Source organism: Mastomys coucha, unplaced genomic scaffold, assembly GCF_008632895.1.
Source record: "Mastomys coucha isolate ucsf_1 unplaced genomic scaffold, UCSF_Mcou_1 pScaffold14, whole genome shotgun sequence".
Lineage (NCBI taxonomy): Eukaryota > Metazoa > Chordata > Mammalia > Rodentia > Muridae > Mastomys > Mastomys coucha.
The window spans coordinates 53,175,034-53,192,270 of NW_022196896.1; the positions used below are offsets into that span (position 1 = coordinate 53,175,034).

Genomic DNA, 17,237 nt, shown 5'->3' on the forward strand with positions numbered 1-17,237 from the left:
TGGCGCTAAAGGAAGGCCAGATAATGCTGCTGCATGCAGCTACTGAAGGCTCCAAGGCAGGAGCAGTATGGGAGCTAAGGAGATCCGTGAACCCAGCGAGAGGCCAGATTTGGATTTTATTATACAGGACTCTTAATACAATGCCATGTGCCATATGGACCTCTCAAAAATTCAAGTGTTGGAGCTGAGGCTGTTTAAAGGGATTTACTGTCACTCCTAGTGAGGTTTAACAGAAATAAAACTATGTAACACACGGTTAGTATCTTAATGCGTTTTCTGTGATTTTTTTCAATCCAATTTTCATAATTTAATCATCTCATCTGTTCAGAGGCACTCCATCAATGGTGATATACCACATTGGAGGTAACTTACCTGAAAACCTTCATTTAGAAAATGAAATTCATTTACTCACCAGAATTGGGAAGAACAGAAATTGTGGCTATCTATTTTATCTCAATTTGCCATGGAACAAAGACATTAAATGCTAAGGCTCAGCCTGGGGCAAGATTGTACAGCTGAATTATACCCCTAGGAAATAAGTATTCATCACACACACGCACACACATACACACAATAATGCTGACCCAGCTTGAATTTTTTTTCCCCTCTACAAAATAATGGGGATAAACAAAATCACCAAGCAGACACTGAGCATTGTAATTAGTTTGGACAGCAAAATTTGCTTGGTAGGCTGTTTGGCTTCCGGGTACATTAAAGATACATAAATCAGGCAAAGCCTGTCTACATACCGGGTCACCTGGGGGGCCTGGAAGGCCTGGCTTTCCATCTTTCCCTGGAGCTCCCTAGAAAGAAAGGCAACTTATTCAAACCTCTGCAAGTTAGAGAAAATTAAAACAAACATGGGATGAGAGTTGGGAAAATGTCCTTACGTCATTCCCTGGCATCCCTGGAGTTCCTGGCAACCCAGGCAGACCTCGAGGACCCTAGGGGGAAAAACATTAAAAATTGCTTAGGAACTTCTTTTCAGTAATTTCCAGCGGTCGAGAAAACGAAACTCGTTTCGCTGAAAACTTAGTGAAGGCACATACCTGAATACCTGGCTCTCCGGCTGGTCCTTGGGAGCCCTATGTAAAAAATGCGAGAGAATTATCCAGATTCTACCAGGACGATCCACAAATTCCCCTCTGTTTATGAGCAGAGCCACAGGGTTTGATGCCTGAATAATGTAAAAGCTCCGGAAACCCCACACACCATTTCTAGAAAGCTCATCATGACATTAAGCAGTATCCGGAGGCCAAATGTCTGAGGCTAGCAGTGTGAGACTTTGCTCGGACACCTAGGGGTTTCTTTCTCTCCATGATGCTGTTGCACACAGAGGAGTGTATCAGTGATGTGTCCAGATTCTCTCAGATTAGAAACCAATTGCTCGTGAGGCTCGGAGCCTGGGCTTCCTTTCCTTTCTTCATTGGCTCATTTTCCTGTTTGTTTGTCTATTCATCTACTTGCATATTTAATTGGAGATAGATTCTTCTCTCATACAATACATTCTGATCACAGTTCCCCCTCCCTCCACTCCTCCAGCTTCCTCTCAGCCCTCTTCTCCCCTATCCACCCCTCTTCCATTTCCTCTTCAGCAAAGAACAAACCTCTAAGAGACAACTCAACATGACAAAACAAGATACATTATCAAGGCTGGACAAGGCAACCCAATAGGAGGAGAAGAGTACCAAGCACAGGCAAAAGAGTCAAGACACACCCGCTTCCACCGTTAGGAGTCCCACAGAAACACCAAGCTAACAGTCACGGCATACACAGAGGACCTGGCGAGACCCATACGTGTCCCTCAGTTTTCGTTAGAACCAGCCCACACCTGTGTTCGTTGGAGGGAGAAGATGGCTACTTCCCAAATACTGGGGTTGAAATAACTCCAGTGAGGTTCAAGCTTGCCAAGACATTTGTGGTGGCACAGACTTTAGAGCTTGGGAAGAAGAGGCAGGCAGTTCTCTGAGTTCTAGATCAGCCTGATTTATGTAGTGCGTTTTAGACCAGCCAGGGCTACATAGTGAGCTTTATTATTATTATTTTTTTAACGTTTTTTCTTTTAAGCAGTTAGCATCAGTGTTTGCTTGGTTTCTTATCTTCTTTAAAAATTTTTCACCACACTGTTATTATCTAAGCTCTTTGTTGCCTTTCAGTTGTGTCCCTAACTGATAATTTTCCCCCTATAAACATGTTGCCTCTTTAATGAGTTCTTGATACAGTGTTTTATCCTCTTTTAGGCAGTATATAAAGGAATGGGCTCCATTATGGCATTTTCATAGACATGTTGCTCTTAAATGTTTCCCTCCCCCACTGCCTTCCTCGGGCCCATTTTCTTCCTGGTGGTCTCCATTCTCACCATATGAAACCCCTCCTACTTCCTGTCACATGCTTTTCATTACCCTCTTTTACTTCCCCCTACCCTCTTTATGATCTTTTCTTTCCCTCCATGATTTCATGTCTACTTATATCACACACACACACACACACACACACACACACACACACACACACACACACACAGAGCTACACTTTCCTGCAAACGTCATGATTTCCTTTTTCCTTTATGGGATGAATAAAATTTCCTTGTGGGTACGTATTACCTTTTCTTTATGTATTGAGAAACATCTGGGGGCTGGTTTCATTTCTTAGCTATTGTGAATATTGAAGTAATAAACATGGATGGACAAGTCTCTTTGTGGAACGCTGAGCTAGAATGCTTTTGATATGTACTCAAGAGTAACATAGCTGGGTCATGTGGTAGTTGTATTTTCAGCTTTCCATAGACATTGTAGCAGTTTGTATCTGCACCAGCTGTAGATAAGAGTTACATTTTCCTCATTATCATTATCAATATTTGTCATTTGTCATGATGATAACTTTTTGACTAGGGGGAGATGGAGTCTGAAATCAGTTTTAAAAAGCCATTTATTTTATTTGTAGTTTTATGTGTGTGTTTGTATGTTTATGTGTCTGTGTATATACATGTGATGCATGTGCACATGTATGGGGGTCTTGGTGTTGGATGTCCCTGAGCTGGAGTTACAGGATGTTGTAAGTTGCCTGATGTGGGTGTTGGGAACTGAACTCACTTTGTCCGGAAGGTCCTCAGAGCTCAGTACAAGCTCTTAACTAATGACTCATCTCTCCAGTCCTCCTGAGAGCAGCTTTAACTTGTATTTCCTTGATGGATAAGGATGTTACACATTTTGTCTATTGGTTATTGTATTTCTTCTTTTAAGAGCTATTTAGTTCATTAGCCCATTATTGATTGAACAATTTAGAGAATTTTATTTATTTAGGCTTTCAACTTTTGAAGTTTCTTTTTGTTTTGTTTTTATTTCTTGTTTGTTTTTGTTTGTTTTTTGCTTTTTTTTTTTTTGAGTAGCACACTGATACAATCTTTGTCATTGTGTAGGCTGTCTCTACAGCCTGGTGGTTGTTTCTGTGCTGTGTAGAAGCTTCTTAGTTTCATATTTTCCTATTTTTATTTTTTTTTATTTTCTATGCTACTCTATTTCTTTCCAGAAAGTTTTTACCTATACCTGTATCTCAAAGAGTTTTCTAATGCCTCCACTAGCAGTCTCTCATTTTATATTAAAGCTCATGATTTCATTCTGAGCGATTTTCTTCAGGGTAAGTGATATGGAGTGTATTCTTTTTTTCTTCCATATGTCAAGATCTGTTTTCCCCAGTGCCATTTCTTCAAGCTATCTTGTAGTCCAATGAATATATTTCATTCTTTTTTTTTTTCAAAAATTAGGTGTTTGTGGCAGTGTGGTTTTGTCAGTCTTCTATTCTATTCCCTTGGTCTACATGCCTGCTCATGTGGCAGAACCATGCCGCCTTGACAGTATGTCTCTGTAGCATAAGTTGAGATCAGGTGTTACGATATTTCTAGAAGTGTTTTCTGTTTAGGATTGCCTTTGCTGTCCATGGTCTTTTGTGTTTCCACATGCACATTAGCATTGCTTTTCCTGGTTCTGTAAAGAACATCATTAGAATTTTGGTGGAGATTACAATGAATCCATCGGGTGGCTTTTGGTAATATTGACATTCTCATTGCATTAATTCTGCTGGCTTATGAGCATCAGCAATGTCCCCAACCCCACAGGTCTTGTTCTGTACCTTCAGGTTTCCATTGAACATGCTTCTGACCTCTTTAGTCAGGCTTATTTTTAGGAAGTCCCCACTCCAAGGCTAATTGTGTGAGGTTCCCTTTCCGTGAGCTTTCTTGTCAAGTTTCTTAATACTAAATAGATAGGCTGCTATATTAAACACTGACATTGTGTTTGGCTTTTTGCTGAAATTTGTTTTTCAGCTCTAAAAGTTTTCTAGCAATGTCTTCAGGGTCTTTTAAGCATAAAGACCGAGTTGTGTCTAAACAGGTGTAGTTTGAATCCCTCCTTTTCCATTTGTAACTCTTCTATTTCTTTTCCTCGACTTACTGTTTTATGTAAGATTTTAAGGACCACACTAAATAAGAGTGGACACATAACACAACCAATGGGTTTCAATCAACGTCTGAGTATTACTTACTGTTCTACCGGGGATTCCTACTCCTGGTGGGCCTGTGTCCCCGGGGGAACCATGGATCCCTGGCAGACCTCTTTCACCCTGTGAAACCAAAGGCTCTAATTAATTCGAGGCACAAGACAGACACATTTCCAGTTCTGTTTTTCTTAACTATTAATTCTTTTAAAATTAGCTATGAAATTCATATACCTTTGGCCCACGTGGACCAGGTGATCCCGGATTTCCATCTAACCCCTAAAAGGAGAAAAAAAAAAAGCCAGATAACTACATTTCTTTTTCTAAATAATTAAAAAATTAGAAGTCATAATTCAAAACTCTGATTTACTCACTTGCCTTTGTTTTTCTTGAGTAAGCCGCTTACTTAAACACAGAGGGACTATTTTGCAAGGTTATAGATTTTGTACAATTAGCTTAAAAGTGTAAGAGGTTTTATCTGTGAAATTAAACATCTAATCTTGAGAATCATCACCATTAGTTGTTGATATAATGGGCAAAGGAGGGTTGGGGAAATGGGCAAATCAAATGAGCATATTGCCTTTCGGGTTTTCAGGTGATAGAGTTTTCCCATGTCTTGAGCAGAGCATGGGTCACACACACTTTCTATGAGCAATGGTTTGTGGGGATAGCTTAAACCTCTGGGAAGGCGATGTGGAACATTTGTTCTATAGAGAGCTCAGAAATCAGCACACAGAGTCCTGACACCCTTGAACTATCTCAGATGAGATGTAAAATGTTGTGTGCTTGCTTATCATCTGTCCTCTTGGCGACCTCTTGGCTTACAGTGAAACATTCAAAATGTTTTGTCTTTCTGTGCTATGGTAGAAGATGAATTTTCTTTTGGGTAGGCTTAAAAAAAAATCACACTTGTGTCTTAAAACTGGGGGCTCAAAATTAGCAGTGAATGAACACTCAGGGGCACTCCCAGTCACAGGGCAGTACTTACTGGTTTCCCCGGCAGACTCATCCCTGGAGGCCCAGCATCACCCTTCGGACCGGGAAGTCCAGGAGGGCCTAGCCTTCCACCTGGATCTCCCTGTGGGAAACAAAATGCAATTCTTACTTTTTCTGCTGAAGTTCATGTTGGGAAGTTGGGAGACAGTAGTTTCCCTTGCTTTATGTTGTCATAGCCAATCCAAGTTCATCCTATGTTCCGTTCTAAATTCAGCCCCTCCAATGCATTTACCAAGTGCCCAGCTCACTCTGGGTGCTCCGCTCGTTATCTAAGATACATTCAGGTTCTGACGTGTGAGTTCGGCTACACAAAGTTTGGCAGTACTAGGAAACGCCGACTCATGTGTGAAGACAGGAACAAAGAGCGTGTCTATTCAGGAGGATTTTTTTTTAGATGATCGAAATGCCTTATTTCCTGAGAGTGATGCAATATTATATTAATATGCATATGACATATCGAGAAGCAGGTAGTAAAAGACTACGAGGCTTCCGGGAATGCACAGCTTAGCCTCACCTCTAATGGCCCCACTTCTAGGTTAGCTCATTTTCCCATCTCAAGTTTCTGTGCTCCATCACTTCAATCACGCATGACATCAGGGACACAATTTACATGAACATCTGTGCCTTGTACTGATACATCCTGGGAGGCTCAAGCCTTGTAATCTTATGCTGCTTCCACGATATTAGGATCTTTGGTTTTTTTCTTTCTATCTACATGAATCATACACAAAAGTGAAATCTGAACTCTACCTTTTCTCCCTTCATGCCTTGTTTCCCTGGGATACCATGTTCTCCTGGCAATCCCTAGAAAATGCAAAATGAAGGAAAATGAGCAGTTAGAACATCTCTTAATGTAATAGCCTTGTACCTTTGTAAGAGAATGGAATTCAAACATCTATATACAAGGTATTGTTGATTTTAGCCTTAGGGGAAGTGTTATTTGGAGATAAGTATGGCTTCTTGTCTCAAGTGAAGTCAACAGCCATAATGGGAAACAGAAAAGGGGAATTAAAACATCCCACCTATATAGTTACTAAGAAGGGGGTGAGATGGTAGGGCCTGGGAGCAAGCACTTCAGCCCAACTAATAAATATCAAAATATTTTTATTATGCTTTTGCATAGGGTCTCTTTTCATTTTGATTTTATTCTCTTTTTATTTCCTTGGTACCGACAGTTCTGTCTAACCAGAGTATTTCATGTTTCATCCTGTGTTACCAACATTTCTCTCTTTTTTATGGTATTTTCCCAGAAGATATCCCTGAAGTGGTCCAATAATGGCTTGTAGGAGTGGTGGTTTGAATATGCTTGGTCCAAGGAGTGATACTATTAGGAGGTGGGGCCTTGTTGGAGGAAGTGTGTCACTTTGGGCGTGGGCTTTGAGACCTTCCCCCTAGCTATAAAAGACAGACAATCCTCTCCTGTCTGCAGTTGGATCAAGATGCAGAACTCTCAGCCTCTGCTTTAGCACCATGTCTTCCTGGAGGCTGCCATGCTTCCTGCCATGATGATAATGGACTGAACCGCTGACACTGTAAGCCAGTCCCAATGAAGTGTTGTCCCAATATAAGTGTTGTCTTGGTCATGGTGTCTGTTCACAGCAGTAAAACCATAACTAAGACAACGAGGGGCAAAAAACATTTCCTATGGATCAGATATTCAGATTAACAAGCCCACTATGAGGGTCAACCAGTAGCCTCCAGAAGGCTCAGGCAGTAAGCTTGAGAGCAAGAAAAGAAGTCATAGGGATGCTCCCAAGTCAGTGGAAGGAGGGCAGATCTCAAGTCTGGCCAGCTAGAATCTTAGTCATGGGCAGAGAGTCACTAAGAGTTGTAGTCAGGAATTTTCTCCATTTTGATCTAGTATTTGATGATTAGCTCTCAGTTCCCATGGGGAAGCTAGGAGATTATCCAACAAGTAGGAATATGGGAAGAGAGAGAGAGAGAGAGAGAGAGAGAGAGAGAGAGAGAGAGAGAGAGAGAGAGAGAGAGAGAGAGAGAGAGAGAGAGAGAGAGAAAGAGAGAGAGAGAGAGAGAGGGAGAGAGAGGGAGAGAGAGAAACAGAGAGAAACACACAGAGAGAAACAGAGAGAGAAAGAAACAGAGAGACAGAGAGAGTGCTACAGTGAGCTTATCATATAGCATGAAAATGGATATTTGAACTCAAGTATATGAATGTAATTTGCAAACACTTGCTGTCTGTCTTTTTTGTTTTTTTCTTATTTCTTTAGATATTTGTTTTCCTCCATTCTGCAGTAGTATTGACTACCGACAGACTATTGAGTTATCTTGAATTTCAAAGATTCCTTTATTCAGATCCACTTCAATGGACTCCCCAGTAGCCCCTGGCATTAGAAGTGGAGTTGACCTTATGGTTTTGGAGAATGCAGCATAATCAGCTCATTAACTGACATCAATTTTATTTCAAAAGAGTGATGATATAATACATACAACATCTCCTGGTGGTCCTCTGGGCCCCATGGAACCTGCAGGTCCTTGCTGACCCTAAAGTAGGAGATGGTATATACTTTAAGTTTTCATAAAACTATATAGTATCTGAATATTCGTGAAATGCAACAACAAGACTTTTATTGGGAAGAGATAGACTTTCAGCATCCTACCTTCTGTGTATTTTGCTGACATGTGCCCAGAGCTTAATAATATAGTTCTGAGATGTTTCACTAATGGGTCTGTTTTACCAGTAGGTGATAATGGGGTAATGAGCCCAAAGCACTGACTGGGATCATTCCACTCAAGTCTCTCCTCACTTCCCCCAACTGCTTTATCTTGAGACACTCCTGTAGAATTTCCCCATGGGAAACTTACGCATCACAGGGATGCATTATTTCAGTGAAGAAATAGATCTCAAATCCTCTTCCTGTTAGGAATGTGGCACAGGGTTGTAGATTTAACTGATGCTGTTTACTCTTAAAGCCTTTATGGATGCTGTTGTGAATTTGCTCTGAAAATGAATTTTAAAAATCTCATTGTATACCAAAAGACCTAACTTCTATGTTTGTAATAATTGTAGTCAGTGGGATGGAGGTCACCATGGAAACAAGATAAAGTTTTTGAGAACATCTTGATGAAAACGAGCAGCACACCAAAGACTTTGAATGCGGGACGGCTTGAATAATTCTTTAATTATTTCCAAATAGTGATTTCTGACACACGTTTATTTATGAAATACATACCTTTAGCCCTGGGCTTCCTAGTAAACCAGGGGGACCAGGATCTCCAGGTTCTCCCTAAATGCATGAGTGGAAAGGAAAGTTAAATGTTACTATTATTTTTACCATCTTGTTAAGGTTGCAACTGTGACTGAGATGCCAGATTACCTTTATTCCCTGTGGTCCTAATAGGCCGGGTTCTCCCTGTAAATAAAACAATCACCATATGGTTCATTCCTAAATCCAGATGGGGTGGGACATCTTGATACTTTAATTGACTTTCTACCAGTTAACACATAACAAAGGGGGACATTATGGAAACTATGCCATCAAACAATGCTCACTCTAAAACATTCAAAATCCTTATTGCTAGTAAGTAACAGAATACCTCACTTCATTTCTTCATGTGATATCATGACACATCAGCAATGACTCATTTACCATCAAATTATCACCAACCTCAGATATGAGTCAGGATAGAATAGACTGATAGAATTTTCATAAAACTTAATATAAATATATAATATTACATATTTTATAACATATACATTATATAGCATACATGTTATATAACACACATATAATGTATACATGTATGTGTACATATAATATACTCTATAATACTGTATATATTATATAATATATTATAATATGTCTATTATAGTATAATAGAATAAAGAAGAATAAAGAGATATACACTGGTGATTCTCCTCCCAGGTGCTTAATAAAAAGCAACAAAAAAAGAGATTATATAAAATAGTAAGATATTTTCTTATTTCCATTGCTTACTTGAAAATCCAATTTGTGTCTTTAACAAATTTTCTGAAAGCCTGCATTGCCAGTTTTGTAGTTTACGTATTCTTACTTGATGACTTTTATGACAATGAGGCCTCGTCACTGATAGCTGTAGGTGTAATACCCAAAATTAGCCAGTAAGCCCTATCTGTCCAAGGATCAGTAACTTCCTGGAATGCTGGGAGTTGTCGTTCTTGGAAAATAACAAACCCTCATGGGCAGGTATGGTAGCCTATGAGTTCTGTCCATGAAAACCCTGGGGCCACTCAGCTGGGAAATTCCAGGGAGTGGTCATGATTAAAGTTCATCTCTCGGTTAGTATTTAATATTTAAAAAAGCTTGCTTCAAATTTGGACCAAAATAGTGGAATCCCCACCCCACCTCCATGCAATCTCAGGAATAACATAGGCTAAAGAAAACCAGAATAAAGCTGGCGAGCTGACTCAAGAGAGTAAAAGCAGTTGTTGCTGTGCCTGAAGACCTGAATTTAATCCTCAGGACCCACAAGGCAGAAGGAGAGAACAGGCTCCTACAAGTTGTCCTCTGACCATAATAAACATAGCAAGGCATGTACTCAATGTGGCATACACATACTGTCACTCCCAATAAATGTAAAATAAAAGTACAAGTACAAAAGAAAGCCAGTAAAAGCCAAATGTTTAAATGTTATCACATGGTAGCTCTTTTCAAGGATTAAAAATAAGAGTTAAAAACCACAGAAGAAAGTACAATTTTCAGGAAACTTACTTTATCAAATGTATTAGGTGCCAGGCAACAAAATGGAGAGGAAAAATCAATGAAATAGAAAACCCAAGACAGTGATAAACACTACTTACTCTATCTCCCTTTTCACCTTTTGTTAAAGGCTCCCCCTAGGAAAATGGGCAGAAAACAGAATCAATTATAAACACTTAGAAACCAACTCAGACAGGGGGAAGTGAGAATTAATTTACAGATTCCTCCATGGTCCCAAATGAGCGTGGAGCTAAGCATTTTAATACTATGCTGAGGCTCCCAACAGCAGTCAAATTGAAATGCTGCCCAAGGCTAAAGCTTCTGATTGCAAAGTGAAGATGAATACACTCATCTGAAAGTGGAGGGAAATGGGTGTGGGTAACCATCAAATGACAGGGATGCATTAGAGTTTCCCACCTGGGGGAACTGTGCATTTAAACACACAAAAGCATTATTTTAAGGATGGTCATTAAAGTGTCCATTGTATTCTAATTAAAATGACACAAAGGGGTTAATTACAGGATGAACAGCACAAGTGGGTAGAACTGATGTTGGCTGCTCTTGGGGTTAGGGAGAAGGTTCACTGGAAAGATAGATTTGAGGTATAAGCTCCGTTGACTGGTATTCTCCCTGATGTTACTATGTTACTAACCTTCACATCTTACACAAACACATGCACATGCATGCACAGGCACACACAGACACACACGCACATGCACAAATGCACACATGCACAGACAGACACACACACACACACATGCACATGCACACATTCACACACATGTGCACATGCACAGATGCACACATGTACACACATGCATACACATGCACAGACAGATACACACACATGTACACATTCACATATATGCATACACATGCACAGACAGACACACACATGTGCATGCACACATTCACACACATGTGCACATGCATGCAGGCACACGTGTACACACATGCACATACATGTACACACATGCACATGCACACATGAGCACACATGCATATACACATGCACAGGCACACACAGACAGACACACTCTAGTTAACCTCAGGTGTCAATGGGAATTTGCTCTTAGTATAACCGTATACAGTTGAGAAAACTGAGGCACAGAAAAGTAGAATGATGTATATAAAACCTGGACAGCCTGATTTTAAAGTCACTTTTTTTTGTTTCCATCTGCCTGCTTTGATTTTAAAATCAGATTTATTTATTATTTGAATTGAGTGAATAGTCAATAAGATGGAAACCATAAACTTTAAAGAGTTTCCTGTATGAAATCAAGAGAATGTAAGAATCATCATTATGGGATTGTTACTCTCTTGGATACCTTACTCCAGGACAGGGGCAGGGAGTGATTATTGAAAGCTGTTCTTTGAGATTCCCATGTTCTCTGTGCTAGGCACAATGCACCATGAATCCCCTTCTCCTACATTCTCTAGATCTTTTGTAATTTCATTGGAATGAGTACCTAACTCTAGCAGTGACCTGTAATCAGAGTGTCATCAGAGATGACAGGAGCTGCCTGCAAGTGAGAGATGGTGAGGCCCCCTCAGGATTCTTCAGTCTCAATTCCTCTTCAGTGGTGACTGAGATTGTGTGTATCCAAGGATGAAGCAATGGGATTCAATTCAGCTTGACAAGTGGCTGTGTAGGAATTTGAACAGCCATTTCTTCCTAGTGAACTGGGCTGCCCCTATAGTGTGAGTAACTTTCCCTGGACTAAGCCACATATCTGTTACTTGGTGTGACCATACAAACTGTTAACTACCTAACAGGATTTCACTTTTTTATTACCGATGGTTTTTTTACATGTTAGATCAGGGCCTTGTCTATACTCCCACATTTCAGATTTTTGTTCTAGAATTATGCACTTGACTGTTAAGGTTTGAGGCATTTGCGGTGGGCTGTGTTGCTTCTGCCTCTGCTTGTTCTTATGTCGTAACACTCTTGACAGAGTCCCGGCATCCTCAAAACCCATGTTCAATCCCCGTTCCTTGGGAATTAATACAGGGCCATGCTTTAACATGGAACTGGATCCTTTGTCCTCTCATTTTGCCATTTAGTTTTGAGATAAGATTTAATTAAGTTGCCAGGTTTGGACTTCAACTCACTCTGTATCCCAAGCTATCCAAACTTGTGATCCTCCTGCCCGATCCCTAGAATAGCTGGGATAACAGGTCTACCCCTCCAGGCCTGGCTCAACATTGTAGGATGCTGGCTAAGCACAAGCTTGTTATTTAGTCTCTAGTCTCATCTTCCCTGAAGACAACTGGGGGTACCCATTTTAACTTTTAGAGTTCCCCTTTCTTTATCTATTAAATTTTGGGAACTGTTGTTTTGCCTGTTTGTGTGTCTGCACCATATGTATGCGTGGTGCTCATGGTGATCATAATATGACACCAGATCCCCTGGCGCTGGAGTTACAGATGGTTGTAAACCATTGTGTGGGTGCTGGGAATTGAACCTGAGTCCTTTGGAAGAGCAGCCAGTGCTTTGAACCACTGACTCATCTCTTCAGCCCCAAAGGTTATTTCTGCTTCATTAAAAAGGTCAAGACTAAGATTGGCCCGATTGGGTAGCCAGGCTCCCTATGAACACTGAAGGCAGGAGGGAAAGCCAGAGGGAGTCCATTAAGAAGAGAAAGGCCCCTGGTGCCTAGGAAGGCTGCACTACTCCAACCTTCAGTGATGCTGGAGCAACACTAATGTCACGTGTGGGTCACACAAGCTTCCAGGTGCCACCCAGAACTCTTGAGTTAGAATTGCAGGCTTCAAGGTAGCACTCTTGCTTAGAGTACAGCAGGTATTGGCAGAAAGTCCTTTTCTGCCTTGTGTCTTATTTGTCACATCTGCCATGGTGCAAAGTTAAAATCGAGGTGGGTATCATTAGGCTGGGAGACAGTAGAGAGCGCAAGGAGGGGTTAGGGTATGGTGTGAGTGGCTCACAGGAGCAGGTAAGCAGTGGGAAGAATCCCATAATAGTTCCCAGACCGTTTGAAATCCTTAGCTGGAGGACACTGTTAAAAAGCTCCTAGGAAGGCCTGGACAGAACATGGAAGATACGGGACCAGGTCAATAACCAGTGTCCACAGGCGGGCTGGTGATTTTAAAGCTGCCAGGGACAATGACTAGCACTGTTGAAGGAGCCCAAGTGAAGCTGAAGCAGAGGTGGAGGTCAGCGTAGTAGCACTGAATGCTTTTCCTGATGCTTCTGTTTGCCACTCAAGCATTTTACTGACCTCTCCATCCTTCATCCTCAATAAATCCATATCCCTAAGTCATTCTGGAATACAGGTGAAAGCAATTTTAAAAGGTGTACCATGTTTCAAAATAATGACTAGATATTCTGTTTTTGTTGTTGTTGTTGTTTTGCACAAGAATGAGTTTCATGCACAGAACTTATATCAAAGCAGGACAATGGCAATGTTGGCTTGCCATCCCAGGGCTGGGGAGGAAGAGACAGCAGGATTCCTAGGAGCTGCTGACTAGCTAGGGTTGCCAAATTGTTGAACTCTAGGCTCAAGAACACATACACAGATACACACACACACACACACACACACACACACACACACACACACACTTTCAGTCTCTTCAGTGGTTCTATTTGAATACATGTGATATGGTTTTACTTTCTTCCCTTTTTCTTTTCCATCCAAAGAAAAGTTTTCCAAGACACCAGCCACAGCAATATTGGAAGGCAGCTTGTGATCTCACTTCATTCTCACAGAAAACAGAAAGGAAAATAATTTCAGAGGTGTACTGAGAGCAAAGGTTTGAGCAGAGAGAGAGAGAGAGAGAGAGAGAGAAAGAGAGAGAGAAGCATTTTCAATTGTAAAGGTAAATTTGTACCAGTCTTGATATATTGATTGTGTTTTTCATTTTAGATCAGGTATTTAGTCATATCCAGGCAACTAAATCATTTTAGAGCCTGGAATCTAGAGCCAGCCAAACCTGTGTACAGAATGGGTTACCTCATGGGGACTTTTTATATGAGTTAAGTAACTTAATACAGAGAGGGCCTGGTGCCCGGCATGGTGTGTACTTGCCTAGACAATGCTATTCAGAGTATTGGATTTAAGAACCATGAAACTGGGGAAAATGTTTTTAATTTTTCATCTACTTTTTCTTTCTTCCTCTGTCCTCAAAGCTAAAATACTTACAAGTTCTCCTCTGTGTCCTTGAGGGCCAATGGACCCTGTAAATCCGGCAGCCCAATGTCACCCTCTCAAGAAAAAGCAGAAGTACTTGAGTGCAGAGAAATGTCCTTTATCCCACAGAATCCCACTGGGTTCAGGGCCTCGGTAAAGATCTGAAAATCTAGTCACACTGTCTTCCTAATAAGGTGTCTTTGCTCTCATCCATGCCTTAGGCCTTCCAGAAATCCATAACATTTCATTAGGACATTTAAAATTAATGTGGAACAATGTTAATCACTTTTCAAGGACAGGACACACAGAGGAGAAAAGAATTATAGTTTTGTTCTGGTGTACCCAAACCATTCTTTATTTATTTTTGTATTTAAGTGACACAACAGTCTGCTCTGGTTTTCTTTGGAGGACTTATTTCTTATTTTAGGTGTGTGTGTGTTGGGGGGTGTGTGTGGAGGAGTCAGTGATTATAGAAAGAAAAACGAATCTGCCAGCTGTCCACAGCATCTCCCTTGGGGTGGAGGTGAAGGCTGTGGGCAAAGACGAAACTTGCTGACGGGGTGACAGCAACAGTCTGGGAATGTCTAAGATGTGCTGGTCAAAAATGTTGAAGAGGGAATTGTATGTGACATAGAAAGGGTACAGTTGGAGATGGCTTCCTTGTAGGCAGGAGTGACATCGTGACTAGATATCAGAGCTGTAGCACTTTTTTTTTTTTTTTAAAGAATTTATCAGCATCCCCAAATAACTACTTGATTCTTGAGTTAAACATAGCCCTACATTACAGGTAGTTCTGAGCCTTTTTCCTCCAGCCTGAGGTGAATTTTGTAAAACAATATTTACTGTTCTATCTACAGGTATTTATCTTTCGTAATTCCTAGACTTTTCTCTGGGTTCCTTTGAATTTTAAGCTTAAGAACTCATAAGTTCTTTGAGGTAATGGTTATGAAATTTAAAGTGTGCTAGCTATATTTCTTTAAATATTTATTTACTTTGTGTGTGCACAGTTGCATGTGCGTGCACACCTGCTTGTCTGCATTTGTGCCACGTATACAGGTAGAAAAAGGAGTGTTTATTGACAGCCTAATTTGCATCGAGAATTGTGCTTCCAGGAAAGGTCATCTCTTTAGCCTCCTCTAATCCTTCCATCAGTTCTTCCCGTAGATGATTATGTCTGCTTTACATACTGAGAACCTAGTGCTTAGGGTAAGGAGGTGGCTTCCAAGGTGACGTAACTATTTTGATGCCAAAGCTAATACTCATTCAATCCCACAGTGGTTCCCAGCCCCAACTGAATGTCCGGATCACCTCGTCTGTATTTAAGGAACAGAGATACCGATCTCCCTTTCCTCCGATTCCCTATGCTTGGGGCTCAGGAACAGGCCTTCTGGGTACAGGCAGAGTTTGGGACCCCTGATCATATCACAAGCATAAGTGGAGATCCCCCAAGGAGTTTACATCTTCACTGTGAAAGACACAGGTCTAAAGAGCCAAGAGACTGATCCAGAACAGACAGGAAGTGGATGCGCGCGCAGAGTCGACTTCCTTCTTCCAGCCAGTGCTACTTTTAGACTTTCTGTGTGGACTACATACACGGTTTATTGGCAGAGCTGTTCCTTCATTAATGATAATTTTTTAAAAAAATGCTTTCATAGGTACATTGATATCACGCACAGCATCAAGTTCCCTGTAGACTCTTTTAGACAAATCATTTATGTGGGTAGGAAGATGGAACAGATACGCTCTCGGCTTTTTCTAACTCCACTTAACATTCTGAAGCAATTAAAAAGATTCCAAGTGGTAGGAATGGTCCCTGGAGTTTGAGATACACCTGTTTTACAGAATCGAATTTCTCATCAGCAAGGTCTTAAGAATTTCTAAATGACATATGTTTGCTAATGAAGAGGGCAACACAGAAGCCAGCTGTTTTGTTCCAAGAAATGAATCATCATTTAAATGCTTTAAGAGTATCACACCCTCTTCTCCACTCAGCTGTCTTGTGTGACAAGCTTAGTGTCCTTGTGCCCCCAGCCTGCATATGTGCAATATCAATTACTTAAAATGCAATCCATTGGTGAGGTTGGGATATGATTCTATAAGGTATTGCTTCACAGGAAATAGCATTGTTCAAAATCCAAGACCCGGGAGTGACTTGGATTGCTATAGAATCATTTTTAAATCGTTTTTCAGAATGTCGGGGTTTTATTTATGTATCCCAAAGAATTTTCTTCTTGAATGGCTAGTCTATAAGGAACTCACTGTTCCTGCTGAGATGATCTTTTAGCGATTTTTCCTGGTGAGAGATACACAATCTTTTGAATAGATTGGCTGTGCTGATTTATAAAGCACAGAAGTCATATTTCTTGGACTTGTGTCGAAAAGTATCGTGCCCTCAATCAAGAGAACTTTTACTGGGTGAATGAAGGAAGGTAGCTCTCACAGGCCATCCGCCTTTAGAGTATTTTCACACCTTCATATTCCTGTCTGTAGACTGAATGGGCATTTTTTTTTTTTATTTTTAAATTTTCCCTCTGATCATGCCACATTCACAGTCCAAGGTCATCACAGTTTTACAATCAAACTAGAATAAAGTGATATTTTCTGTAGAGAAGTTAATCTGCCATCTTTTATAGCTAATAAAGCTGGACTTCCAACTGAGCATGAGGAAAATGGAAGGGAAGCACATTGGCGTTTTAGCTTGAAAACTCGTTTTGAAATAACTGCTTGGCTAGACTACTACTGTGCATGATAAAAACCTCACCAAAACAAAACAAAATACTCCCATGACAGCCTTTGTTTTAAGAACGGAAAACCAGTGAGCTTGATCCACAGACGTTTTGTCATTTGGATCTTTCTTCATATGATTTTGGCTACCTGCAAGGATTTCTGACTCCTTTCCTCC

General features: G+C 40.7%; 1 protein-coding gene across 2 annotated transcripts in view; it reads right to left on the reverse strand.

The window, feature by feature from the left end:
- The window catches only part of Col19a1 (collagen type XIX alpha 1 chain), a 329,256-nt gene that overhangs the window by 56,156 nt on the left and 255,863 nt on the right, over positions 1-17,237 (reverse strand). For both annotated transcript variants that reach the window (XM_031367064.1, XM_031367063.1), the window contains exons 18-28: positions 10,286-10,321; positions 8,823-8,858; positions 8,679-8,732; positions 7,936-7,989; positions 6,238-6,291; positions 5,480-5,569; positions 4,726-4,770; positions 4,540-4,617; positions 1,050-1,085; positions 891-944; positions 750-803 (exon numbers count right to left, since the gene is read on the reverse strand). In XM_031367064.1, the coding sequence (XP_031222924.1) occupies positions 750-803; positions 891-944; positions 1,050-1,085; positions 4,540-4,617; positions 4,726-4,770; positions 5,480-5,569; positions 6,238-6,291; positions 7,936-7,989; positions 8,679-8,732; positions 8,823-8,858; positions 10,286-10,321 (591 nt within the window). The remainder of the gene's footprint in view (positions 1-749; positions 804-890; positions 945-1,049; positions 1,086-4,539; positions 4,618-4,725; positions 4,771-5,479; positions 5,570-6,237; positions 6,292-7,935; positions 7,990-8,678; positions 8,733-8,822; positions 8,859-10,285; positions 10,322-17,237) is intronic.